At 45.8% G+C, this 26,851-nt stretch overlaps 1 protein-coding gene across 6 annotated transcripts in view; it reads right to left on the minus strand.

Moving 5' to 3' along the window:
* pde3a (phosphodiesterase 3A) overlaps positions 1 to 26,851 on the minus strand; it is a 340,829-nt gene that overhangs the window by 52,975 nt on the left and 261,003 nt on the right. For 5 of the 6 annotated variants that reach the window (XM_033039491.1, XM_033039489.1, XM_033039493.1 and 2 more), the window contains 2 exons: positions 5,330 to 5,584; positions 934 to 1,091 (listed from right to left, as the gene is read on the minus strand). In XM_033039491.1, the coding sequence (XP_032895382.1) occupies positions 934 to 1,091; positions 5,330 to 5,584 (413 nt within the window). Of the gene's footprint in view, positions 1 to 933; positions 1,092 to 5,329; positions 5,585 to 19,950; positions 19,985 to 26,851 lie in introns of those variants that run through there. The other variant, XM_033039494.1, reaches the window with a different exon arrangement.

The following is a 26,851-nucleotide window of genomic DNA, read 5'->3' on the forward strand; positions in this document are numbered from 1 at the left end:
TCTTCAACACATCATTTTTTCAAACTCTTTTAAACTCACCAATGAGGTCGCCCAAGTGGGACAGCCCCTTTAGACTGATTGTGGGGAGAGGAGGGTGGGGGGGGAGGGGGGGGGGGGGGGGGGGGGGAGAAAGCTAGACGAGAGGAGGGGCAGGACAAAGTAGGCAATAGGTGAACATAGTGAGGGAGGTTTTGATAAGGAGATGGTTGGACAAAAGTCAACATGGTGGGCCGAAGGGGCCTACACCCATATGACTTCGATTTGTGTTGTCACTTTCACGATCAATGCAGAGTATAGATTCTAAAAGAGTTGCTGTTCCACAAAAAAATCGGGCAGCTTTGGGATGGACCCGACCCGAAACATCTTCTCCACAGATGCTGCCTGACCTGCAGAGTAGCTCCAGCACATTTTTTGTAAACCAGCATCTGCAGTTCCTTGTTTCTACATTTTAAGCAAAGAGTAAACTTATATATTTGTGGAGTAAACTTATATATTTTTTACGATTTTAGACTCGAGAGATACTGTGCGGAAACAGGCCCTTCAGCCCATTGAGTAGACTCCAACCAGCCATCACCCCATACAACAGCCTTCCTCACAATCCACAACCCCAACAATCTTGGTGTCATCTGCAAACCTGGAAACCCATATATATATATATATATATATATATATATATATATATATATATATATATATGGATGTGTGTCTATATATATATAGGTATTATCAGAAACACACACGGCCACACACACACGCACATGAAAACACACACATATATGTATATATTTATATATCACGAACAGTGTGAGAGGCAGAGGCGGCAGCTCAGATTTTTATCTCTGGTTCTGCGAACTATTTCATGCTTAACTTTCCCATGTCAAAGCTAATTGTAACTGACTGCTGACAGTGGACAAGCTTGAAGATGGTGCCTACCTGCCTGCAGGAGCCTCGTGAGTGGCTTTGATGCTCAGACTGCGGTCCCTCCTGACGGGGCCCGGCTCCACAGTGGGTAGACCAGTGGCAGATGTTGTGGTTGTCCATGTGGATGAGATCCGTCTCAGGAGGCCTGGCGGCAAGCTCCTCCTCAGTCGCTGGAGGGAATAAAGTGGTGTTACTGTGCTTAAGAGATCCAGGTTCAATAATCAGCAAACATGGTTGAGAATGAACGGGAATGCACGGTGGCGCAGCGGTAGAGTTGCTGCCTCACAGCGCCAGAGACCCGGGTTCGATTCTGACGATGGTTGCTGTCTCTACGGAGTTTGTATGTTCTCCCCGTGACCGTGTGGGTTTTCTGCAAGATCTTCGGATTTCCTCCCACACTCCAAAGACGTACAGGTTAGTAGGTTAATTGGCTTCAGTAAAATTGTCCCTAATTTGAAGGATAGAACTAGGGTATGGGGTGATCGCTCGTCGGCGTGGACTTAGTGGGTCGAGGGGCCTGTTTCCGTGCTGTATCTCAAAAGTCTAAAGCACTTTACTGATTCAAGGGGAGAGGAATGGTAGGAGGATATGGAGCCAATATAGGATAGCTGTAGATGGGAAAAACGACAGCATGGATGTGGTGGGCCGAAGGGCCAGTTCCTGTGTGGTAATAATAATAATAATAATGGATGGGATTTATATAGCGCCTTTCTAATACTCAAGGCGCTTTCACATCGCATTATTCATTCACTCCTCAGTCACACTCGGTGGTGGTAAGCTACTTCTGTAGCCACAGCTGCCCTGGGGCAGACTGACGGAAGCGTGGCTGCCAATCTGCGCCTACGGCCCCTCCGACCACCACCAATCACTCACACACATTCACACACAGGCAAAGGTGGGTGAAGTGTCTTGCCCAAGGACACAACGACAGTATGCACTCCAAGCGGGATTCGAACCGGCTACCTTCCGGTTGCCAGCCGAACACTTAGCCCATTGTGCCATCTGTCGTCCCATCTGTACTACTCTATGAGTCTGAATGAGTCTTGAATGTAGACACAAGGAACTGCAGATGCTGGTTTAAGCAAAGACACAAAGTGCTGGAGTAACTCCATGGGGTCAGGCAGTGCCTCTGGAGAACATGGATAGGTGACATTATGGGTCAGGACATTCAGATGACGATTTCTAGCTTTTGACCTAACTTTTTGTCCTTTCTTCTTTGTCCTTCATCCATACACTAGTTCTATCCAACACATGAGGGACAATTTACAGAAGCCAATTAACCTACAAACCAGCATCTGCAGTTCTTTCCTACACATAACTTATATTCAAGTTGTACTTTTTTAAGACTTTATACTTTAGAGATAAAGCACGGAAACAGACCCTTTGGCCCACCAGGTTCGTGCCGACCAGCGATCTCACCTGTACACTATCCTACACACTAGGGGAAATTTACAATTTTACCTGAAGCCAACTAACCTACAAACTTGTACGTCTTTGGAGTGTGGGAGGAAACCGGAGTACTTGGAGAAACCCCACGCGGTCACAGAGAGATTCAGCAGCACCCGAGGTCAGGAACGTACCCGGGTCTCTGGTACTATAAAGCAGAAACTCTATCGCTGTGCCACTGTACTGCCCAATGTACCTAAGAGGTCCAGGTTCTATATTCACGTCAAACAAGCTGCCTTGTCGAGCTAATCCCATTTCCCTGCATCAGACCCATCCTAACCTTTCCTAACCGGTGGAAAATTCAGTGGTTTGCAATCAGACTAATTGCTCAAAGAAAGCCCGTTTCAGTTGGCTGATAATGTCAAAGTAGATCACTCCAGAGAATATCTCTATTGGTGTAGAACAATAACAATTACACTCACAATTCAGAATAGAAGAAAGCCATTTAAATTTTTGGGCTGAACCATAGGAATGCAAATAGAATGATCTACTACTAAATAAACATGGGAAAATAAGTAATTTACTATGAAGCGACATCATTAATTAAACCAAATTGTATTAAATGCAACTGTTGTCATTATAAAGCTATAATAAAGAAATCCTTATCTATTTGTTCAGCGAGAACGTGATTATAATTAGGAAATCAGGAATAGTGAAATTACCTAATAGTTAAAGGCCTGGATAGAGCAGATGTGGAGAGGATATTCCACAATAGGACAGCTGTAGATGGGAAAAACGACAGCATGGATGTGGTGGGCCGAAGGGCCAGTTCCTGTGTGGTACTACTCTATGAGTCTTGAATGTAGACACAAGGAACTGCAGAGTGTGGGACCAGAGGCCATAGACTGGGAATAAAAGGATGTACCTTTAGAAAGGAGATGAGGAGGAGTTACTTTAAAGTGTAGTGAATCTGTGGAATTCATTGCCACAGAAGGCCATCAATGGATATTTTTTAGGCGGAGATTGACAGATTTTTGATTAGGAAGGGTGTCAGGGGTTATGTGGTTGAGAGGGAAAAATAGATCAGCCATGATTGAATGGCGGAGTAAACTTGATGGGCCGAATGTACTAATTCTGCTCCTTATGAACTGTAGATCTTATACTGTAGGTCGATTTTAAATTACTTTCAAAAGACATACTAGCGCACAGTTAGGAAGGCAAATTCTTTTTGAGACAAAAGGAATTGCAGATATTGGAATCTTGAGTAGAACACAAAGTGCTGGAGTAATTCAGTGGGTCAGGCATCATCTCCGGATGACATGGAAAAGTGACATTTTGGGTCTCTTCTTCAGACAGAAGAAATCTGAAGGGCCGCGACCTGAAACATTACCTATCCATGACCTCCAGAGATGAAAAAGGGTCCTGAACTGAAATGTTTTCTATATGTCCCTGAGAAATGCTCCCTGTCCCGCTGACTTCCAGCACTTTGTGTCTTTTTTGGGGCCAAACCAACATCCCATGCAAAGCACAGAGGTTTACCACAGATCACTCCAGTCCTGGTAAGGATATAACCTAGTGCATAGTTAACAAATAACAGGGATCAAATGACGATGTCCATCATCAAGCAAGGATCCCAATCTGACCCTTCACCTATCCATGTTCTCCAGAGTTACTGCCTGACCCGTTGAGTTATTCCAGCATAAATTTTTTTTTGTTGTAAACCAGCATCTGCAGTTCCTTGTTTTGATCATCATCATCTATTAAAGGGTAATTTCCACAGTTTAGCTTAGTTTAGAGATACATAGTGGAAACATGCCCTTCAGCCCACAGAGTCCATGCCAGCTACCGATCACCAGTTCACACTAGTTCTATGTTATCCCACATTCTCATCCCTACACACTAGGGGCAATTTACAGAGGGCCAATTGACCCACAAACCTGCATGTCTTGTTGATGTGGGAGGAAACCACAGCATCCGTTGGAAAACCACGCAGTCACAGGTAGAACGTGCAAACTCCACACACACGGCCTGGGTCTCTAGCCACTGTGACCCTTAGAGTTAGGTCAAGTTGTAAAAGTCTACTGAGGGTGGAAGTACTATGGATGCAAATTCCAGTCATGTCCATAAGTGATAGGAGCAGAATTAGGCCATTCGGCCCATCAAGTCTACTCCGCCATTCAATCATGGCAGATCTATCTTTCTCTCTATTCTCCTGTCTTCACCCCATAACCCCTGACACCCGTACTAATCAGGAATCTATTTATCTGTGCCTTAAAAATACCCATCGACTTGGGTAAAGAATTCCACAGATTCACTGCCCTTTGACTGAAGAAATTCTTCCTCATCTTCTTCCTAAAGGAACTTCTGTTAATTCTGAGGCTACGACCTCTGGTTCTAGACTCTCCCACTAGTGGAAACATCCTCCCCACATCCACTCTATCCAGGCCTTTCACTTTCATTGCCAGACGTGGAGGCATAAGTTGGCATTCCCCTCGGAGTGCAATGTGTCTGACGCACTGTGTGGAGGGCAAGAAAAGCATGAAAGAAAGATAGCAGAGGTTGTGAGGAAAAGTTGTGGAGGGATGGAGAGGCAGCAATTGCCAAAACAGAAGCAGACTGAGAAACAGTGCTAGAATAAAAAAAGATACAAAGTGCTGGAGTAACTCAGCAATGCAGGCAACATCTCTGGAGAACATGGATAGGTGACGTTTCGGTTCGGGACCCTTCTTCGGAATTGATCGTAGTGGGGGGGGGGAGCGAGAAACCTGGAAGAGAGAGGTGGGTGTGGGACAAATCCTGGCAAGTGATGGGTGGATACAGGTGAGGGGGGAGGATAGGTTCATTGGAAGATGGGAGGACAAAGGTCAGAGATGAAGGGACAAGAAAGTGTGAGATAAGGAGAGAAGAAGCACAAATTGTGAAGCCGGAGGAAGGAATGTAGATGAAAGGGGACAAGGTGGGGGGAAGGGGAAGGGGAAGGGGGAGGGGGAGTGGAGATGTAAGCCACCATTTCTTGTTGTACCTTTGGGATGGCAAGCTTCTCTCCTTGGCATTCTTCACTATCCGAACACACATAGGACTCGCTGAAGGAGACCAAGGGGTTTATTCTTGGCTTGTGGATGGGCTGGAAGGTGAGTTGGGTGCTGAGAAGGTTGCTGACTGCTCTCAGCGACGTACTGACGTTGGGAGGCAAGGAAGGTTCGGCCAAAAGATCTGTAATTAGTCCATGAGCTTCACCCATCACAGCTATGTCGACGGTGACACTTGTGCCTGAAGACTGAAAGAGAATAAAATATGTTAGTGTAAATTAATTGGAATACAATACAACAATATAAACCGACTATATCATGAACTATAGAACAGAAAGAATTTTTAGTGTCGTTTAGAAATACAGCGCAGAAAACGTCCCTTCGGCCCATCGAATCCGTACCGACCAGCGATCCCTGTACACCAGTGCTATCCTATACACAAGGGACCATTTACAATCTTTATCTAAGCCAATTAACCTAGAAAACTTTGGATTGTGGAAAGAAATCGGAGCACCCGGGGAAAACCCACGCGGTCACAGAGAGAACGTACAAACTCCGTACAGATAGCACGCGTAGTCAGGATCGAACTCGGGTCTCTGGCACTGTAAGCCAGCAATTCTATCGCTGCACCACTGTGCTGCCCTAGAATAGCAGAGCAGAGGAACAGACCCTGTGCCGAACATGATGCCAAGACTAACTCTTATCTACATGCACATAATCCACGTCCCTCCATTCCCTGCATATCCATGTGCCTATCCCAAAGTCTCATAAATGTCACTATTACCACATAAACGCCGCCCGCGACAATGCATTCCAGGTACCCACCACCCTCGGTGTCCAAAGCTTGCCCCCCTCATCTCCTTTAAACTTTGCCCCTCTTACCTTAAGCTATGCCCTCTAGTATTTGAGTTTTTTTAATGCTGGGGAAAAAGGATCTGAATTTCTACCTTAGCTATCTCTCATAACTTTATACACTATAACCCAACAAAAGACGCTGTAGATTGGTTACTTTACCTACTAACCAATGTAATGCTTTAGTATTATAAGCTCCACCTACTACCACACTATTCTCGCATATAATATCGCAACCCGACATGTACGTCAGTCAGTGCTGCTATACAGTAGAAGCAACATGCTGTCGTGTGTTATATGAGTTTTTGAATAAATAAAGTCATATCAGTGAGTATGTTTGAAAAACTCAACATGGTGTCAGATGTGGGATCTGCCAGGACTAACTTTTGGCATCCAGAACAGAAAACATGGAGGCACTGCCTAGCTGGGCAGCAACTTCCTCCACTGTGCGTACCGGGTAGTGTGGTGTTTGATCGCTGTGTTCAGGTCTCTGGGGTTGATACAGATATGGATTTCTGCTTTGATTTTCTTTGTTGCAACCACTATGGTGGAAACCCAGTCGGATCGGTCGGTAACCGTGGCAATGACACCCAGGGACATCATCCGCTGGAGCTCATTGTGTACTCTGTTGAGCATAGCATGTGGAATGCGGTGTGGTGCCCGAACCACAAGTAAGACATTTGCTTCGGTGACGATGTTGTATTTGATGGGTAGCTTCCCAAGCTTGTCGTCAAATAGTTATTTTTGTTTACAATACGTTCGGCATTTCTGATCCGTGTAAATTCAGATAATGACATGACGTTGCATTTGGCTCCAGTGTCGATCTTTGCAACAGTAATAGTATCGTTGACACGACATGAGACTTCAGGGTCGGGTTGCTTTTTAGTGGAAGCCACCAAGGAGTTTATGTTATGACTGTTATAACTGTTATCTTCAAGCTCGTGGAGTGTAACTGGAGGAGGTGCTGCTAGCTCTTGGTACTCGCTATCAGAATATTCATGTTTTAACAGGTGTACAGACTGCCTTGGGAGTGAGCGAGTCCCACGGGTACAGCAGCATTTTAAGAAATGATTCTTCCTCTTGCAATAGTGGCATATTTTTACGAAGGCAAGGATACAGTTCGCATTCCGCAGGATGGGAGCCTCCACAGTTAGAACACTTTACAATACATCTTCGAGATTGTCGAGATGATGTGTGGGGCTGAGCGCGTTGGGTACGGTAGGAGGTGTCGGTAGCATCAACACGGTATGTTCGGGCCCCAATGACGTAGTGTGAGAGGTCGTGATCACAGCAATACGACAAGCATGTTCAGCTCGGGCCAGGGTTAGTTCAGCATCAGTGGAGCAATTCATCGCGTACTGAGGATTCCACCCACCAGTCTGTCACGGACGAGTTCATCACACAGATTAGAAAAAGAGCCGCGCTCATACCCGGTGAGTGCCGACGGAGGGATCTACAGACGCAACCGTCAACATCTCATTCCTGTGAAGGAACCACGTCCTGCTGTCTCATATCCTGATGCAACACGTCCGATCTACCCATCTACTGACGGACCATCTCTTTCCTCACGCCCTGCTACTGCAGACCAACCATTGGTTGGGCCCCCAACTTCCTCACTACCACGTTCGGTGTCCCACTCGCCTCCATCACCGTATTTGTCCCCCAGGTCACCAGTACTCCCGACGCATGAGCCCCCGGCAATTTCGCCGGTGAAGGGAGGAGATGCGGATCTGTACCGTACCCGCGGGGGATGGGTTTGTAGGCCGCCCCTTAGATACGGGGATTTTGTTTGAACCATCTGTACTTCCCTGTATGCGCTGTTAGCGTTTTGGTTACTGTATCAATCAGTCAGCACCTAGTAATGCATTTATTCATATATATCACTTTATTGTAGATGTATTTCACTTTTATTTTTACAAGGAAAGATGTAGATTGGTTACTTTACTTACTAACCAATGTAGTGGTTATATTATAAGCTCAGCCAACGACCGCACCATTCATATTATCGCAACCTGACATGTACATCAGTCAGTACTGCTATACAGTGGAAGCAACATGTTGTCGTGGGTTACATGAGTTTTGCAATAATTGCTGTTGTATCGGATCAGTGAGTATGTTTGATTCACTCAACAGACGCCAAATATTTACTCTTCCCTCTGTAATTTAAATGCACAAAGTAAAGAGATAATATAATACAAATATGATACAGATATAATTCAGATACCTTTTGAGAATCGAGAATACACCAACACAATCCTGCACACCAATGCTCCTTGACTGTTTAATTAATGGATTAGTTGACTGATTGATCGATTCATTGACTGACTGACTGACTGATACAGCATAACAGGCCCTTCTGCCCACCCATGTCCACGCCGACCATCGATCACCCACTCACAATAGTTCCACGCTATCCCACGTTCTCATCCACTCCCCTACACATTACATATACAGAGTGCCAATTAACCCACTAACCCGCACGTCTTTCGGATGTGGGAGTAAACCGAAGCACCCGGAGGAAACCCATGCGGTTACAGGGAGAACGTGCAAACTCCACACACACAGACAACACCCGAGGTCAGGATCAAACCCGGGTGTCTGGCGCTGTGAGGCAGTGGCTCCAACAGTTCATAGAAACATAGAGACATAGAAAATAGGTGCAGGAGTAGGCCATTCGGCCCTTCGAGCCTGCACCGCCATTCAATATGATCATGGCTGATCATCCAACTCAGTATCCTGTACCTGCCTTCTCTCCATACCCCCTGATCCCTTAACCACAAGGGCCACATCCCTCTTAAATATAGCCAATGAACTGGCCTCAACTACCTTCTGTGGCAGAGAATTCCAGAGATTCACCACTCTCTGTGTGAAAAATGTTTTCCTCATCTCGGTCCTAAAAGATTTCCCCCTTATCCTTAAACTGTGACCCTTTGTTCTGGACTTCCCCAACCTCGTGAACAATCTTCCTGCATCTAGCCTGTCCAACCCCTTAAGAATTTTGTACGTTTCTATAAGATCCCCCCTCAATCTTCTAAATTCTAGCGAGTACAAACCGAGTCTATCCAGTCTTTCTTCATATGAAAGTCCTGACATCCCAGGAATCAGTACTGGTGAACCTTCTGCTACTCCCTCTATGGCAAGAATGTCTTTCCTCAGATTAGGAGACCAAAACTGTACGCAATACTCCAGGTGTGGTCTCACCAAGACCCTGTACAAAAGACCCTGTTCGCCAGTGTGCCACCCTATTCAGAAAACAAATGCATCCAGCACTGCGGTCGCCCTGCTTGCTTCATTCTATCGATCAATGATTATTCACGAACAACTCAAGGTGAATCATAGGGCGAACATATATTCATTCATCTTGAAATATTTACACTGACTACTGTTAGACCTTCTGACCACAGGACATGTTTTCATTCAATAAAATCAGACAGAGGGTGGTGGATATATGGAACAAGCTGCCAGAGCGGGTAGTGAATCAGGTACAATAACAACATTTAAAAGACATTTAAACGGGTACATGCCAGGCCTTGTCCTGCCTTTACGGTATGGTATGGGACGGCATGGTGGCGCAGTGGTAGAGTTGTTGCCCTACTCCCGGATTTGATCCTGACTTTGGGTGCTGGCTATACGGAGACTCTGTACATTCCCCCTATGACCGCATGGTTTTTCTCCGAGATCTTCGGTTTCCTCCCACACTCCAAAGGCGTACAGGTTTGTAGGTTCATTGGCTTGGTGTAAGTGTAAATTGTCCCTAGTGTGGGTAAATGTGCGGGGATCGCTGGTCGGTGCAGACTCGGTGGGCCGAAGGGCTGTTTCCGCGCTGTATCTCTAAATTAACTAAGTGCCTCTCTTCCAGCTTTCTCCTCTCCACTACAATCAGCCTGAAGAAGGGTCCCAACATGAAACATCACCTATCGGTGTTTGTGGTGAAGAAGCATTTTTTTGTAAACCAAGATCTTTTGTTCTCCAGAGATGCTGCCTGACCACTGAGCTATTCCTAGCACTTTGTGTCTTTTTCTTTCATTTCTTTCACAATTCTGACCAAGAGTTTTGGGACTGAGACCTGAGTTGATTCTCTTTGCACAGATCCTGCCTGATCCATTGAGTGTTCCCAGCGTTACCGATGACATTTCCATTTCAAGCACCTTCGGAAATGTGTGCAGGTTTGAATGCATAATTTGGTAACCTTGCAAATTGCTTGTGTGAAAATCATTTTCTTGTTTCTTTCATACATTTTCAATGTGATAAAAACAAATTCTGTTGCCATGCAAGGATAATAAAGACATTATCAAATGCAGGGTAATATGTGTGTTAGCCTTAATGGAATCAGTACCATCTCCAAGACATTAAAAATGGATCAATAAAAATGTCTTTAGTTTGTTGATGGACTCTGATTAGTTTTGCACATTGCAATGTAAATGTCTTTTGCCAATGTTACATCGGTTATGAACATTGTAAGCATTTGTGTGATTATTTCATCAATCGAATCCATGAGTTCTGACACTGAAACCTGATTCTTTGTGACTGAGTGAAATTCTGAATGCGTTACGGTTAGTTTAGTTCAGAGACAGAGTTTGGCAACAGGCTCACTTGGTCCACTGAGTCTGTGCCGACCAGCGATCACCCTTAAGGGCCTGTCCCACTTGCCGATTTTTTCGGCGACTGCCGGCATCATTGACTGACGTATCAGGTCACTGAAAAATTTGCGGAGTGATGCAGCGTGACATGGCTGTGACGCGGCGTGATGACGTATTCATGCACAGTATTTTTTCAAGTGTCGCAACATTTTTTTGTCGACATTGGATTTTGAAATGTTCGAATTCTTTTGGCGACACTGATATGACGCCGGCAGTCGGCAAAAAAATGAGACAGGCCCAAGTTTACTTACGCTAAAACTTAGCTGCACACAAGGGGCAATTTACAGCGGGCAGTTAACCAACAAACCTGCACGTCCTTGGAACATGGGAGGAAAACTCGAGCACCCGGTGAAAACCCACGTGGTCACAGGGAGAACGTATGTACAGTGTGCAGACAGGAGTGAACCGCGGTCTCTGGCGCTGTAAGGCAGCAACTCTACCGCTGCGCCACTGTGCCAACTTCTGTGCTTTTATGTTGTATTCTGAGGGCTCTCCAGCTGTGAGCTGGCTCCCGGGTTTAAAGGGTCAACGTGGACTTCAAGAGAGAACCAACTTTGGCTCCCTGGTTTGAGATAATTGGCAATTGCTTGAGGTCGAGTGTGTTTGTCCTTGGGGGGTGGGGGGCTGAGACAGCTGAAGAGGCTGATTCTGGAGCAACAGACTTCATGTCCCTCTAGGTGGATGCCTGTGTGTGACGTCTTCTAAAGTGGGGAGACGGGTGCACAGAGACCCACCCACCGCACGGTCCATGACAGAGACAGACCGGGTCTAACGGCATGGACTCCACCACAGTGGGGAGTCTCTCCCTGCTGCAGCTTCCTCCACCCTCTCACCCGCTGTGGACCCCACCCACCGGCCAGGCACCACCCTCCAGCCTGCTCCACCATCGAGGTCTTCTTCTTGGGCCATGCTTTGTCACAGTGGGGTATTTCATGGGTGCATTACAGAGTGAAATAATACTGCTTGCCTGAGATGGGGTTTTCTCCCAAAGAGAGGCACAAAATGTCAGAGTAACTCAGAGGGTCAGGCAGCATCTCTGGAGAAAAGGACTAGGGGATATTTCTGGACGAGAACCCTCTTCAGACTGAGTCAGGGGAGAGGGAAACTGGAGGTATGAAAAGGAACAGAACAAATCGGAGCAGGCATGGATGACCAAGGAAAAGTGGAGCCCACAATGGTCCATTGTTGGCTGTGGATGAGGCGATAACGAAGGAATATATGGATGTAAGCAGTGGAACTGTCAGGATGACTAGGGTGAGGGAGGGAAGGAGAGAGGGTTACTTGAAATTAGAGAAATCAACATTCATACTGCTGGGTCGTAAGCTGCTCAAATTTCCCCCGTATTGTTTCTCACGAAATCACAATAAAACTGGATCAATCATCAGTCAACAGCAGTGAGAGTTACCAAAACCAATTGAGGAACCATAGCAATCATGGAGCTCCAGAGAACGACTTAAACACCAGAATAAAACTATCTTTTTCCAATGGTATTGGCTGATGTTGTTGTGAAGATAAACGACAGGCGGCACAGTGGCATAGCCAGTAGAGCCGCAGCCTTGCAGCGCCAAAGACCCGGGTTCAATCCTGACCTCGGGTGCTGTCTGAGTGTGTGGAGTTTGCACGTTCTCCCTGTGACCTGCGTGGCTTTCCTCCAGGTGCCCTGGTTCCCTCCCACAGAAGATGGGTCCCAACCCAAACTGTTGCCTATCCAACGTCTCCAGAGATGCTGCCTGACCCACTGAGTTACTCCAGCACTTTGTGTCTCTTTTTTTGAAAAGCAACACCTGCAGTTCGTTGAGTTATCATATTATATGGAAACATGGCGTGAGACAGGTTCAAGGATATGTGCAGTGTTCAAGAGCCTGGTTGTTGGGAAGAAGCGGTTTTTGAACCTGGTGGTCACAGTTTTCAGACTCCTGCACCTTCTTCTTGACGGCAGGAGTGAAATAAGAGCCTGGCCAGGGTGGTGTGGGTCTCTGATGACGTTGGCAGCGTCTCCTGTAGATCTCGTTGGTGCCGATGTTAGGCCATGTATCAGGAGAGGATTAGACAGTCATTGGCAAAAGGGGAGGTAAGTGGCAAGATGAATGGCGCAGAATTTCTCTTAGAGATACAGCACGGAAACAGGCCCTTTGTCCCACCGAATCCGCACTGACTAGCGTTCCCCGCACATTAACACAATCCTACACACACGAGGGAAATTTTACATTTCTAACAAGCCAATTAACCCACAAACCTGTTCGTCTTTGGAGTGTGGGAAGAAACCAAAGATCTCATGAAAACCCACGCGGTCACGGGGAGAACGTGCAAACTCTGTACAGACAGCACCTGTAGTTGGGGTCGGACTCGGGTCTCCGGCGCTGTATGCACTGTAAAAGTCCTGTCCCACTTACGCGACCTTTACAGGCGACTGCTGGCTCCCGTGATAGGTCGCCGAAATTTTCAACATGTCCACCATAGGAGATCAGGCTGTATGGTCGTGAGAGGTCACCTGCGACATGTCGCCAGGGGTCACCTGTATGGTCGTGAGAGGTCTCCTCTGGTCGTGAGAGGTCTCCAAAGAGTCGTAGCGTCTTTCTGGCCACCACTGAATTTTCAACACGTTGAAAATTTCGCCGACCTATCACGGGTGCCAGCAGTCGCCTGCAAAGGTCGCGAAAGTGGGACAGGCCCTTAAGTCAGCAACTTTATCGCTGCGCCACCGTGCCGCCCTATACAGTATATACAGTAGATAGACACAAAATGCTGGAGTAACTCAGCGGGTCAGGCAGCATCTCTGGAGAAAGTGGATATGTGATGTTTCGAGTCGGGACCCTTCTTCAAACTGATTGTTTGGGGGGAGGTTGGGGGGAGGGGAGTTTGGCGACTGGAATCAAGACAAGACCAGGACAAATCAGTGCCAGCAACAGATGACCTCGGCCTGTAAGGTTCCCTGAGACGCCGATGGTGTGATCCTAAGAGCGATGTGAACTGTGGAACTGGTTAACCCACTTTTATTGGATGGAGGTTGGGGGGTGAGGGAGGCAAGGAGGAAAATAGCAAGGTGAGAGGTAGAGGGGAGTTTATATAGAAGTTACCTAAAATTAAAAAATTCAATGTTCATAATGCTGGGTTGTAAGTTACGCTAGCAAAATATTATTATATGTATATAGAGAGTATGTTATTGTCATATGTTCCAGACAGAACATTGAAATTCTACGTCATGTGCTGTAGAGGTTCAGGTTTACATAAACCAGGCCAGAATGGGTCAATATCAGTCTTTACTCACTGCTTTCCATTGTATTCTGCATTCCCAAATCTTAACACAGAGGTTGTCATGAGAACCAATGAAGGCCATCACATCTCACATCATTACATTTTAAGACGGTTGCTTTTGATTGTTAGATATAGATTGGCAAGCAACACAATCCGTGGCTGACGTAGGCGGCACTGCAGCAGAGCCTAATCAGGAGCTGAAAGCCATTGATTTACTGCGTAGATCCAACAGCAGAGCCATTCATGGCTAAACTGAATAAGATGAGGTAAAAAGAGCATTACACATCTTTTATAGTGTGGAATCAGACCTGTCTGTTGTTACTAACAGATTGTGCTAATACCTTCGGCATCCGACACTCAACATTGATAGGACAGGTTTGGAGGGATATGGACCAAGCGCAGGCAGGTGGGACTAGTGCGGATGGGACATGTTGGCCGGTGTGGGCAAGTTGGGTCGAAGGGCCTGTTTCCAGGCTGTATCACTCTATGACTCTATAACAACAGCAACCTCCATATATAGTACCTATATGTTATCTTCATGCTTCAATGGAACAACAAAAACTTTTGCAGCCAGTCATAGTCATACAGCACTAAAACAGGCCCTTTTTACCCCAATTTGTCAATGCCGACCAAGATGCCCCATCTACACTAGTCACACCTGTTCGTGTTATGCCCATATCCTTAGAAACTTTCCCCATCAATACCTAGCCAAATATCTTTGAAAAGTTGTGATAGCACCTGCCTCAACTACTTCTCCAGGCAGCTCGTTCCATATACCCACCACTCTCTGAGTGAAAAAGTTACCGATCAGGTTCCTATTAAATCTTGCCCCTCTCACCTTAAACCTGTGCCCTTTGATTCTTGATTGCCCTACTCTGGGTAAAAGGCTGCATTCACCCTATTTTTTCCCCCTCATGATCTTATACACCTCAATAAGATCACCCCACAGCCTCCTGCACTCCATGTAATAAAGACCTTGCCTGCTCATGCTCTCACTATAGCTCAGGCCCTCGAATCACATTAAAAAATATCAGACCTCAAAGATGTTTTGCAGGATTAGGAAAGGTTCAAGCTGAGCAGGTTAGGGAACTTGGGTTACACTTTAAAGGAGGTTGTTTAATAAACATTTTTTCTTAACATTGCTAAATATGATATAGAACATAGAACAATACAGCTCAGTAATGCCCCTGTCCCACTTAGGAAACCTGAACGGAAACCTCTGGAGACTTTGCGCCCCACCCAAGGTTTCTGTGCGGTTCCCGGAGGTTGCAGGTGGTTGCCGGAGGTTGCAGGTAGTGGAAGCAGGTAGGGAGAACTGCACGGAAATCTTGGGTGGGGCGCAAAGTCTCCAGAGGTTTCCGTTCAGGTTTCCTAAGTGGGACAGGGGCATCAGCGCCTTGAGTATTAGAAAGGCGCTATATAAATCCCATCCATTATTATTATTATTATTACAGGTCCTTCAGCCCACAATGATAGTACCAATCCTAATGGCAAGTTGAGGAAAAGTCCTCTGCCCATGATCCCTATCATAACGCCCGGAACTGCATGCAGTACTCCAAATGCAGCTTAACCAAAGCCCCATTAAGCTGCATCATGACTTCCTGATCTTTATACTCAAAGCCCCAACTTATGAAGGCGAGCATATCATACACCTTCTTTACCACTCTATCTAATATCGCGGGTACTATCACGACATTTAAGCAGGCACTATTGCAATGTTTAAGAAGCATTTAGGATAGGATAAGATAAGACAGGATAGGACTTTATTTATCCCAGGAGGGAAATTGATCGGTCAACAGTAATAAAACACAACAAGATACATGAAACACAAAATTAAAGTGACAAGTGGAATGTCTAGGAGAATGACTGGAGTCCAATCAGGTAGGTCATGGATAGGATAGGTATAGATATGGGCCAAATGCATGCGGGTAGGACTAGTGCAAATAGGGCATGATGGTGCACATGGCAAGTTGAGTCGAATGGCCTGTTTCCGCGCTGTATGACTGACTATACTTGTGTTGCCATGCTCAGACAACCTCTGTATATTAATGCTGTTCAGGGTCTTGCCATTAATTGTATACTTTCCCCTCCCAAAGTGCAACACCTCACACTTGCTCGGATTAAACTCCATCTGCCTTTTCTCCGTCCATTTCTGGAGATGATCCATATCCCGCTGAATACTTTGACAGCCTTCTTCCCAGTCCGGTTTGTAGGTGCTGTTTTCAATCTTCATTTGAATCTCATTGAAATATGATAATTGAAAAAAAAATCAGTTTACTGATGTGATGAACCCCTGTTACCACTTTGGCACTATGCCCGGGTTCTTGACGGTAAATCAAATCTTATTGCTTCAGTGAAGCTGATTTATCATTTCCAAACAGAATTGCTAGTCAATCGCCAATCAAAACGCCATGATGTCTCGGAGAAAAAATCTAATTTACGTGCAAAGGTCACGAAACTAGGAATCGGGCCCAAGTTTCTTTGCTGTTATAAGGGCTTTTGGGAACATGTATGTCAGCAGTGATAGATATTGTAGTCTCATTCTCTGCAACAGCACAGCAAGGTGCGGGGAGAAGTCAGTGCAGACTAGATGGTTTAGTTTAGTTTGGAGATTCAGTGTGGAAACAGGCCACATGGCCCGTCGAGACCACGCTAACCAATGATCACCCGTTCACACAAGTTCAATGTTATCCCACTTTCAGATCCTACACACTTGGGGGCAATTTGCAAGGGACCAATGAACCTACAAACCCGCACGTCTTTGCAAGGTGGGAGGAAACCGGAGAAAACCCATGCTGTCACAGGGAGAACGTACAAACTCCACACACACAGACACCACCCCATGTCAGGATCGAACCTGGGTCTCTGGTGCTATGAGGCAGCAACTCTACCGCGGCGCCACTGTGCCGCCCTGATCTGCTATCATTTTATTTCAACAATTGGCCAGGAGCCTTTGGAGAACAGCCATGGGAAAAGACAAACTCTGGTTGAAAGCACATGTTCCAGACTCTGCACTTCATGTTGAAGAATGTCTTCTAAAATTTGGAGCCGGCAATGATTTATTAAGGCACACAGAGAAACCAGCGAATGCGCCTTCACTCCCATCGTCTCTTCCAAACTTTTAGCACAAATGAAGCACAGAAAATCGAATATCTCTCTCTTCACACCTGCGCAGAAAACATTGATTATATAATACGATCCATGGTGGGCAAGAGACTAAATGTCGGTATGCATCCAAAAATATATAGGCAATTCCTTCTGCTATGAATAATAGACCATGTAATCCATTTCCAAGTGAAATGAACTTCCAGGAACAATGAAAAGCTTTTTTCGATTGAACGAACGTCAGATTTTTATGATGGGTTGGTCATCTGTTTGTCTAATCATCAGATTCCTTTTCTGCAATTGCACTTACACATAGAACTAACCATATGGAAGTAGTTTGTCTTTGATTGGTCCACCATCTTGGTACTGATCCAACTTCCAACTCCACCGTGCCTCGTATATATTCTCCCTTCAAATTTCAGGATAACATGAGATATCCAAGTAGGAATTGACCTTTCTTTCTTGACCTCTGGAATTTTAGACTTCAGACAGTGGAGATACAGCGTGGAAACAGGCCCTCCGGCCCACTGAACCCACGCTGATCAGTGATCACCCCAAACACTAGCACTATCCCACACACGAGGGACAATTTTACAATTTATTTTACAAAAGCCAATTAATTGGTAGGACTTTGGAGTGTGGGAGGAAACCAGAGCACACTTGGTCACGGGGAGAATGTACAAATTCCGTACAGAGCACCCGTGGTCAGGATCGAACCTGGGTCTCTGTGCAGTATGGCAGCAGCACTGCCAAACATCTCAATCAACTTTGCAACTGATCCTTTCCATCGAGGTTTGTCAATCCTTCAAGAATTTATTTCAATGTCCTGAAGTCCATCTTGGCCTGATGAGAGTCATGCCATAGGAAGGATGTTGTTGTTCGGAAAGGGTGCAGAAGTGGTTCACCAGAATGCTGCCTGGGCTTGTGAGCACGAGTTATAGGCTTTGATAGAGTGGGCCTTTTTGGACCTTGGGGCATTGGAGGCCTTTGGGCGACCTTATTGAGATGTACAACATCTTGGAATGATGGATAAAGTGAACGCACACTCTCTTTATCCCAAGGGTAGAGCTTTCTAAAACTAGAGGGCACAGGCTTAAGGTGAGAGGGGAGAGATTTAAGATAAATCTCAGAAACAATTTTTCGACTCAGATGATGGTTCTTATCTGCAAATAAGCTGCCAAAAGCAGTTATAGAAGTTTTATAGAAGGAATATAATTGCTATAGAAACAACTTTTAAAAGAAAAGATGAAAGAATGGGTCGACTGGGCTTTAGAAGGATGAGAGGGTTTCTTATAGAAACATATAAAATTCTTAAAGGATTGGACTGGCTAGAAGCAGGAAAAATGTTCCCGATGTTGGGGGAGTCCAGAACCAGGGGGTCACAGTTTAAGAATAAGGGGTAGGCCATTTCGGAATGAGATGAGGGGAAACTTCTTCACCCAGAGAGTTGTGAATCTGTGGAATTCTCTGCCACAGAAGGCCAATTCACTGGATATTTCCAAGAGAGAGTTAGATTTAGCTCTTAGGGCTAAAGGAATCAAGGGATATGGGGAAAAAGCAGTAGCGGGGTACTGATTTTAGATGATCAATCATGATCATATTGAATGGCGGTGCTGACTTGAAGGGCCGAATGGCCTACTCCTGCACTTATTTTTCTATGTTTTTTCTATGTTCTAAACATAGAACAGAAATGTATGAATAGGAAGAGTCCAAATGCAAGCAAATTGGTTAGCATGGACAAGCTGGGCCGCAGAGCCAGCTTCTGAGTTCCGTGACTCGACAGTCGTAACGTTGGAACTCTTCACTTTGGCCCACTGAATCCACTCAAAGCACCCACTTACAATAATCCTATTGGGAACCTCGTGTCCTGGTGTCGATACAACAACCTTTCTCTCAATGTCAGCAAGACAAAAGAGATAGTGATCAACTTCAGCAAGTGAAACGGCGCACATAACCACAGCTTGCATTGACGGAGCCCACGTTGAGATGGTCGAAAACTTCAAATTCCTCTGAGTAAATATCGCCAACAACTTCTCATCAACTCCTGGACCACCCATATTGAAGCAACGGCCAAGGATGCACACCTACTTCCTTAGACGGCTGAGGAAATCCCTAACAACTCTCACCAACTTCTAAAGATGCATGGTAGATGCTGCCTCATTTGCGCTAAAAGTTTGGAAGAGACGATAGGAGTGAGTTTGGGAACAGCTCCTTCCAAGACCGCAAGAAATTGCAGAGAATTGTGGACGCAGCCCAGACCATCGCACAATCTAACCTCCCTTCCATTGGCTCCATTTATAACCTCACGCTGCCTCGGCAAGGCCAGTCACAATCAAGGATGAGTCACACCCCGGCCACTCCCTCTTCTCCCCTCTCCCATTGGGCAAAAAGGTATAGAAGTGTGAAATCGCACAACTCCACGTTCAGGGGGAGTTTCTTCCCAGCTGTTATCAGGCAACTGAATCATCCCACCAACAACTAGAGAGCAGTCTTGAACTGCTACAGTATCAACCTCATTGCAGACCATCAGACTATCTTTGATTGGACGTTATTGCCTTTATCTTGCACTAAATGTTATTGGCATTATTTCCTTTATCATGTATCTATCTGTACGCTGTGAATGGCTCAATTGTAATCATGTATTATCTTTCTGCTGACTGGTTAGCACGCAACAAAAGATTTTCACTGTACGTTGGTACACATATCAATAAACGAAACTAAACTATGCTTTCCATTTCATATCAGCTCTCCATCAAGTCTACCACACATCTTCTCACTGTGAGCATTGAATATAGGAAAGGATAGGGTCCCAGTCCCTCTTAACAACATCATCGTAAATCTTCTCTGCACTCCTTACAACATAATGCCATCCTTGCTGAAGTCATGCTTGAGACCTGCCCCAGAACCAACCCAGAGACCCAGGTTCGATCCTGACCTTGGGTGTTGTCAAAGTGGGGCCTCCAACTGCGACCGACCTCGAGGCTCCGGAGGCAGAGCCAGCCAGGACTCACAACGCGAGGCTGGCCGAATCCGGAGCTGTTCCGGCGTTCCGGTGGCAGCGGCATGACTCAGGCTGAGACGGTGCTCCGGTGAGGGCGGCCCGACTCGAGGCTGAGGCGTTGCTCCGGTGGCTGAGGCGGCGTTCCGGTGGCTGAAGCGGCGTTCCGGCGGGCCAGTGGACGACATCCCGCGGCAACAGCTGCGTCCACTGGACTGGAGGGCGACATCTCGGCAGCTTTGACCACCCCGGGCCGCAGAGCTCGATTGAGCCGCGGGACTGAATCACCATCGCCCAGTGGGGTAACAACATCGGAGGCCTGGATCGCCTCAGCGCAGAGGGAGAATAAGGAGGGGAAGAGACAGTGACTTTAAGATTTTTGCCCATCACAGTGAGGAGGTGCCTGGTGAACTCACTGTGTGGATGTTAATTTGTGTTTATTGTGTGTTTTGTTGTTTATTATTATATGTATGACTGCAGGCAACGCCATTTCGTTCAGACCGAAAGGTCTGAATGAAAAATAAAGGAATCTAATCTAATCTAATCTAATGTATGCAAGTGACCGCATGGGTTTCCTCCGGGTGCTCCGGTTCCTCCCGCATCACAAGACGTGCGGGATTGCAGGTTAATTGGGCCCTGTAAATATGTGTCCCTAATATCTTAGGTTATTTGCCACTGATTCCCCTTAATGGCACTCATTCCCATGGTAGGAGTGAAAGGAGAGCGCGGCCAGGATGAGATGGGTCTTTGATGGTTTAAAAACCCTGTCCCACGGTACGAGTTCATTCCAAGAGTTCTCCCAAGTTTGCCCTGATTCGAACTCGGAGATTTACGGTAATGGCCACTCGTCGGTACTCGGGGCTCTCGTGGACATTTTTCATCATGTTGAAAAATCTTCACGAGTCTTCCCGTGCTTACCTGCCGTTAGTGAGTCTTCCCGAGTACCTGCCGTTAGCGCTAAGAGACGTCCCCGAGCTCCAACGTACCCGCTACGTTCATTCTCCGTGCTTACCACGAGTTAGATTTTTTTTAAACTCGGGAGAGCTCTTGGAATGAACTCGCACCGTGGGACAGGGCTATTAGCCTCCTTCTTGAGGTAGAGCCTCCTATACATCCCATCGATGGTGGGGTGGACAACCGCCTCAGCCTTAATAGTTCCCCGAGACTGTATCATAGGTTCTTGAGACATAGAAGCAGAATTAGGTATTTCAGTGCAGAGGCTAGGACGTAATGTTACAGTTGTACAAGACATTGGTGAGTCCACATTTGAAATAATGTGTTCAGTTTTGGTCACTCTGCAATAACAACACTTAAAAGACACTTGGGCAGGTACATGGATAGGGAAGGTTTAGAGGGATATGGGCTGAAGGCAGGCAAACGGGACTAGCATAGATGGGGCATCTTGGTCGGCATGGGCAAGTTGGACCGAAGGGCCAGTTTCAATGCTGCATGACTCTATGACTCGAATTAGGAATGGATAATAAATGTTGCTCTTCATTGCTGGCATGCATTCTGCAATCCCCTGATCTTCCTTGGTAACTTATTCTGCAAATTGCTGTTCTATTGATACTAATAACATTTTCTAAATTGGGGCATAAATCATGTTGCAAAATTTAAATTAAAAAATGTAAGTTCATTTTTATACAATGCAAAAATAGAGCTGCAAGATTTAGAATGCCGTGCACAATAAATAGTCTGACAACTGAACATATTCTATGGACGGAAAGTACTGGTAAATCTCCAGAACTCAGTTTGAGTTGGGTCCAAGACTATATTGTTAAACAAGAAGAACATTAGCCAGGGTATTGTGCAAGAGTAGGTTAAAAGGTTATTAAATGCGGTAGGAAAATTGAACCCTACAAGCTGTAAAATAAACTGGGCTCAGACGCTGAAAGACAGACAAATAGGAGCCATTATATGTACACTTACTAATAATGACATACAAGTTGGTCTGAAAGTATGATGGGAACAGAAAATCTTTTGTGTAGGAAAGAATTGCAGATGCTGGTTTAAATCGAAGGTAGACACAAAATGCTGGAGTAACTCAGCGGGTCAGGCAGCATCTCTGGAGAGAAGGAATGGGTGACGTTTTGGGTCGGGACCCTTCTTCAGACTCCGAAATGTCACCCATTCCTTCTCTCCAGAAATGCTGCCTGACCCACTGAGTTACTCCAGCATTTTGTGTTTCCCTTAGAAAATCTTTTGTATTGGATAGTGGCTGAATTTTCTGTGCTGCTGCAAGTAAGTATTGCATTGTTCCGTTTAGGGACATATATGACAGTAAAACACTCTTGAATCTTGACTAGGGAGGGGGATAATGAGATGAATGGGACTGTTTCTTTGTGAGACAGCAGGAACTAGATGGGTGCATGTTTTTTTAGAGTTTCGAGAAACAGCGAGCAAACAGGCCGTTCGGCCCACCACTAGTTCTACACAACCCCACTCCCTACACACTGGGGGCAATTTACAATGCCAATTAACCTACAAACTCGCATCTTTGGGATGTGCGAGGAAACTGGAGCACCAGACAAAACCCACGAGATCACAAGGAGAACGTGCAAACTCCACACAGAGCGGCCCACTTCTGTGTTATTTTAGGATAGGGATGACAGCGGGAACCTCAGTCGTTGAGTTATTGTGTACACATAGTGCATCCGATTGCCTCACTCGGAGACTGAGTCTTAAAGCATCAAGTGCCTAGGAAGACGGGCCTTACGGTAACCATCGGAAATGGCCACCTTCAGCTCTTGGTCCACTGACCTGCTGTGATCCTTGCTTTCCATAACACACATGGGCAACTTATAGTAGGTACTTGGGAAAAATATGCACCAAACAGGCAACACTTCTTCTTCTTGCGTATGGCATGCACAGCCTAAAGTTGTCGGACAACTTGTTCCATCTGATCTTATTTGATTATGCACGCCGGGTTGATTGCATTTGTCACTGAGATTTGAGAATTAAGGGACTGAAGTTTAGGGGTAACATGAGGGGGAACTTCTTTACTCAGAGAGTGGTAGCTGTGTGGAATGAGCTTCCAGTGAAGGTGGTGGAGGCAGGTTCGTTTTTATCATTTAAAAATAAATTGGATAGTTATATGGATGGGAAAGGAATGGAGGGTTATGGTCTGAGCGCAGGTATATGGGACTAGGGGAGATTATGTGTTCGGCACGGACTAGAAGGGTCGAGATGGCCTGTTTCCGTGCTGTAATTGTTATATGGTTATATGGTTATTTGTCGAAACAGGGCGGACCACGTGAAGGTTGCAATTTCCCACCCCAGGCAACACTGTGGTGCCACTGGTAGAGTCGTTGACTCACACCCGCTGAGTTCCAACAGCACTTTGTGTCCAGAGGTCTATTGAGCGTCGCTGAATGGTTGCCTTGGTCAAAGGTCTTTTGGAAGATTCAATGGTCCACTGAGTGGGCCACAAATAGGACAAACAGAATTCCATCTGAAGAAAGGCCAGCGTTGGTCACTTAGAGTGGTCCAACAAAATGGGGACTACATGAGAAATGTTAGGATACTGAGAAGTATTGGGAACAGAAGGATTTTGGAGACTCTGAAGAACATGTAGGATAAGTTATTTCTGAAGAAAATGTAAACTATTTTCCTCTGAGGCATGGAACGTTTTACGGCAACAGTTTCATTAGACAATCGCGCTCGGTCCACCCAGGTCTACTAGATCTCCTGGTTGCTAACTATTTTAGCTCCCCTTCCCATTCCCACACCGACCCTCCTGTCCTGGGCATCCTCCATTGCCACCGTGAGGCCACACGCAAACTAGAGGAACAGCACCACATATTTTGGTTGGGCAGCTTACAACACAGTGGCATGAACATTGAATCCTCTAATTTTAGGTAACTTCTACATATCCCTTTCAACCCCTCTCCTCTCCCTTCCTCTCTTTTTCCTCCCCTTAATTTACTAAAAGTCGGTTAACCAGTTCCACAGTTTGCAACCATTGGCCCATCAGGGAACCTGATTTATTACAATATGTAGAGTGCGTTAGAACCGTTAAGCAACAACTGGAGTAATGTTTACGATTCATGCCACAGGAGGAATATGATAGTATTAGAGAAGGCTTAGAGGAGATGTGTGAAGATGTTACTGGCGCTGAAGGATTACTACCAGGAGGAAGGATTGCATAGGTCGCGAGGGAAGGCAAACGAGACTTAGGTGCTGGAATCTGGAACAAATAAAACAGACTGCTGGAAGAACAACAGTTCAACCCGCTTCTGCAGAAGCAAAAGACAAAGTCGCCCTTTTGGGTCAAGATTATGCATCAAGACTGAAATAGTTTTCTCTGGAACAAATGGGAAGTCTAATTAAAGTGTATAAAATTATGAGGGGCCTAGATAGGATGCACTGAAGAGAACTATTACTGTTGCCATGAGGACATAGACCTCTGTCAATTCAACACCCTCTCTCTTCCCTGACTCTCAGGGTGAGGAAGGGTCTCGACCCGAAACGTCACCTATTCCTATTCTCCAGAGATGCTGTCTGACCCGCTGAGTTACTCCAGCTTTTGGTGTCTATCTTCAGTGTAAACCTGCATCTGCAGTTCCTCCCTACAACATTCTGGTACACCTCATCTGTACCCTATCCAAAGCCTCCTGTAATGAGGCAACCAGATAGGATTATACTTATACTCTGAGGAAATCAAAGTTTGAAATTTGTTACTATTCACAGAGATATTTCAGACATGAAAACCCAATAAAGCAGCAACACATAACTGATATTTTCTTCCAGACCTTTGAGAGTTTGCTGAGTGTCTTCATTCCTTTCATTAATTTTATTTGATTTGTTAAATAAATATAAGCTGCCATGTTTTTTATTTGAACTCTCTTGTGAAATTCCCAGATGAAAAATAGACTTTTTTTAAATAGTTGTGTTTGGTCTGCCAACTGCATTCACAAAATGTGTACGGAGGAACTGCAGAGGCTAGTTTACACCAAAGAAAGACACAAAATGCCGGAGTAAAGGGCCGGTCCCACTTTCACGACCTATTTCATGACCTCTGCCGAGTTTGTCCTTGACTCATACTCGCAGCATGGTCGTCACGAGGTCATAGGAGGTCGAAGGTAGGTCGTAGGTAGGTCATGATGCTAGTCGTAGGTACTCGTGGCATCAAGTAGGTCGGGGCGTTTTTCTAGCCTGATGAAAAATGTCCACGAGTAAAAAAGATCATAAATTAGGTCGTGAAAGTGGGACAGGCCCTTAACTCAGCGGGTCAGGCAGCAAGTTACTCCAGCATTGTGTCCCTCTCTTAATTGCTTTGCCAATTCGGGTTTGGTGTGTCATGAAAGTCATCTTAACATGGAACATAGAACAGTACAGCACAGGAACAGGCCCTTCAGCCCACAATGCCTGTGCCGAACATAATGCCAAGATAAACTAACCTCCTGTGCCTGCACAAGATCTATATCCCTCCACCCTGCATATCTATGTTTCTAAAAGCCTCTTAAATACATCTATTTGCATCAGCTTCCACCACCACCCCTGGCAGCTCGTTCCAGGCACTTGCCACCCTCTGTGTAAAAAATCTCCGTTAATTGCCCCCCTCACCTTAAAGCTACCGTATGCCCTCTCTTCTTTGACATTTGCACGCTGGGAAAAAGCTTTGGCTGTCTGCCTGTCTATGCCTCTCAGAATTTTATATACTTCTATCAGGTCTCTCCGTAACCTCCGGCGTTCCAGAGAAACCAATCCAAGTCTGTCCAACCTCTCCCCTGTAGCCAATACTCTCTAATCCAGGCAGCGTTCTGGTAAACCTCTTCTGCACCCTCTCCAAAGCCTCCACATCCTTCCTGTGATGAGGCGACCAGAACTACACAAATCACCCCACAATCTCCCTGCCTTACACTCTCCCAGTCCCATTTTCCACACATCCAGACGCTCCAATCCCAAATGGAACTAATCTTGACTGATAGTTACATTGCATTTCTTTTCCTCATCCACACTATTTATACAACTAATAAATGGAAGTAGTCAAAGAAAACGATGTTATGTCTTGCTCTGTGAGTCTTCTATTCGGTGCCTTATAGCAATATCTTGGAAATGAATCCGGAATTCCTGGAGTCCCTGGCACAATCCTGGAAGTTTGGCAGCTTCTCCTGGCGCATTCACAAACAAATATCCTCTCCCTGAAAAATAACTTTTCTCAGCGCCTGTCACTCAATGTGACGTTGGGTTCAATGCTGCAAACTCTCCTTCAAATACGTGAGGGCACTGCTTTAAGGTGAGGAGGCAAAGTTTAAAGGAGATGTGTGGGACTTTAACACAGTGGGAGGGTGGTGGGTGCCTGGAACGCGCTGCTGAGACTGATGGTTGAAGCAAATATGGTAGCGGCATTTAGAGGACTTTTGGATAGATGCATGGGTATGCAGGGAATGGAGGGATATGGGTTCTGTGCAGGTGGATAAGTGATGATCTTGGCATCATGTTTGGCACAGACATTGTCGGCCGAGGAAGCTGTTCTTGTGCTGTACTGTTCTACGTTCTATGTTAACTAAACAATTTATTTATTCAATGCACATTTCCCTGGTGTTCCAGAGGGGTCGGTGTTCGGGCCCGCTATTCTTCACGCTGCATATCAATGATTTGGCTGATGGAATTGACGGCCTTGCGGCCAGGTTTGCAGATGATATGGAGCTAAGTGGCTGGTC

Source organism: Amblyraja radiata, chromosome 21 (genome assembly GCF_010909765.2).
Source record: "Amblyraja radiata isolate CabotCenter1 chromosome 21, sAmbRad1.1.pri, whole genome shotgun sequence".
Taxonomy (NCBI): Eukaryota; Metazoa; Chordata; class Chondrichthyes; order Rajiformes; family Rajidae; genus Amblyraja; species Amblyraja radiata.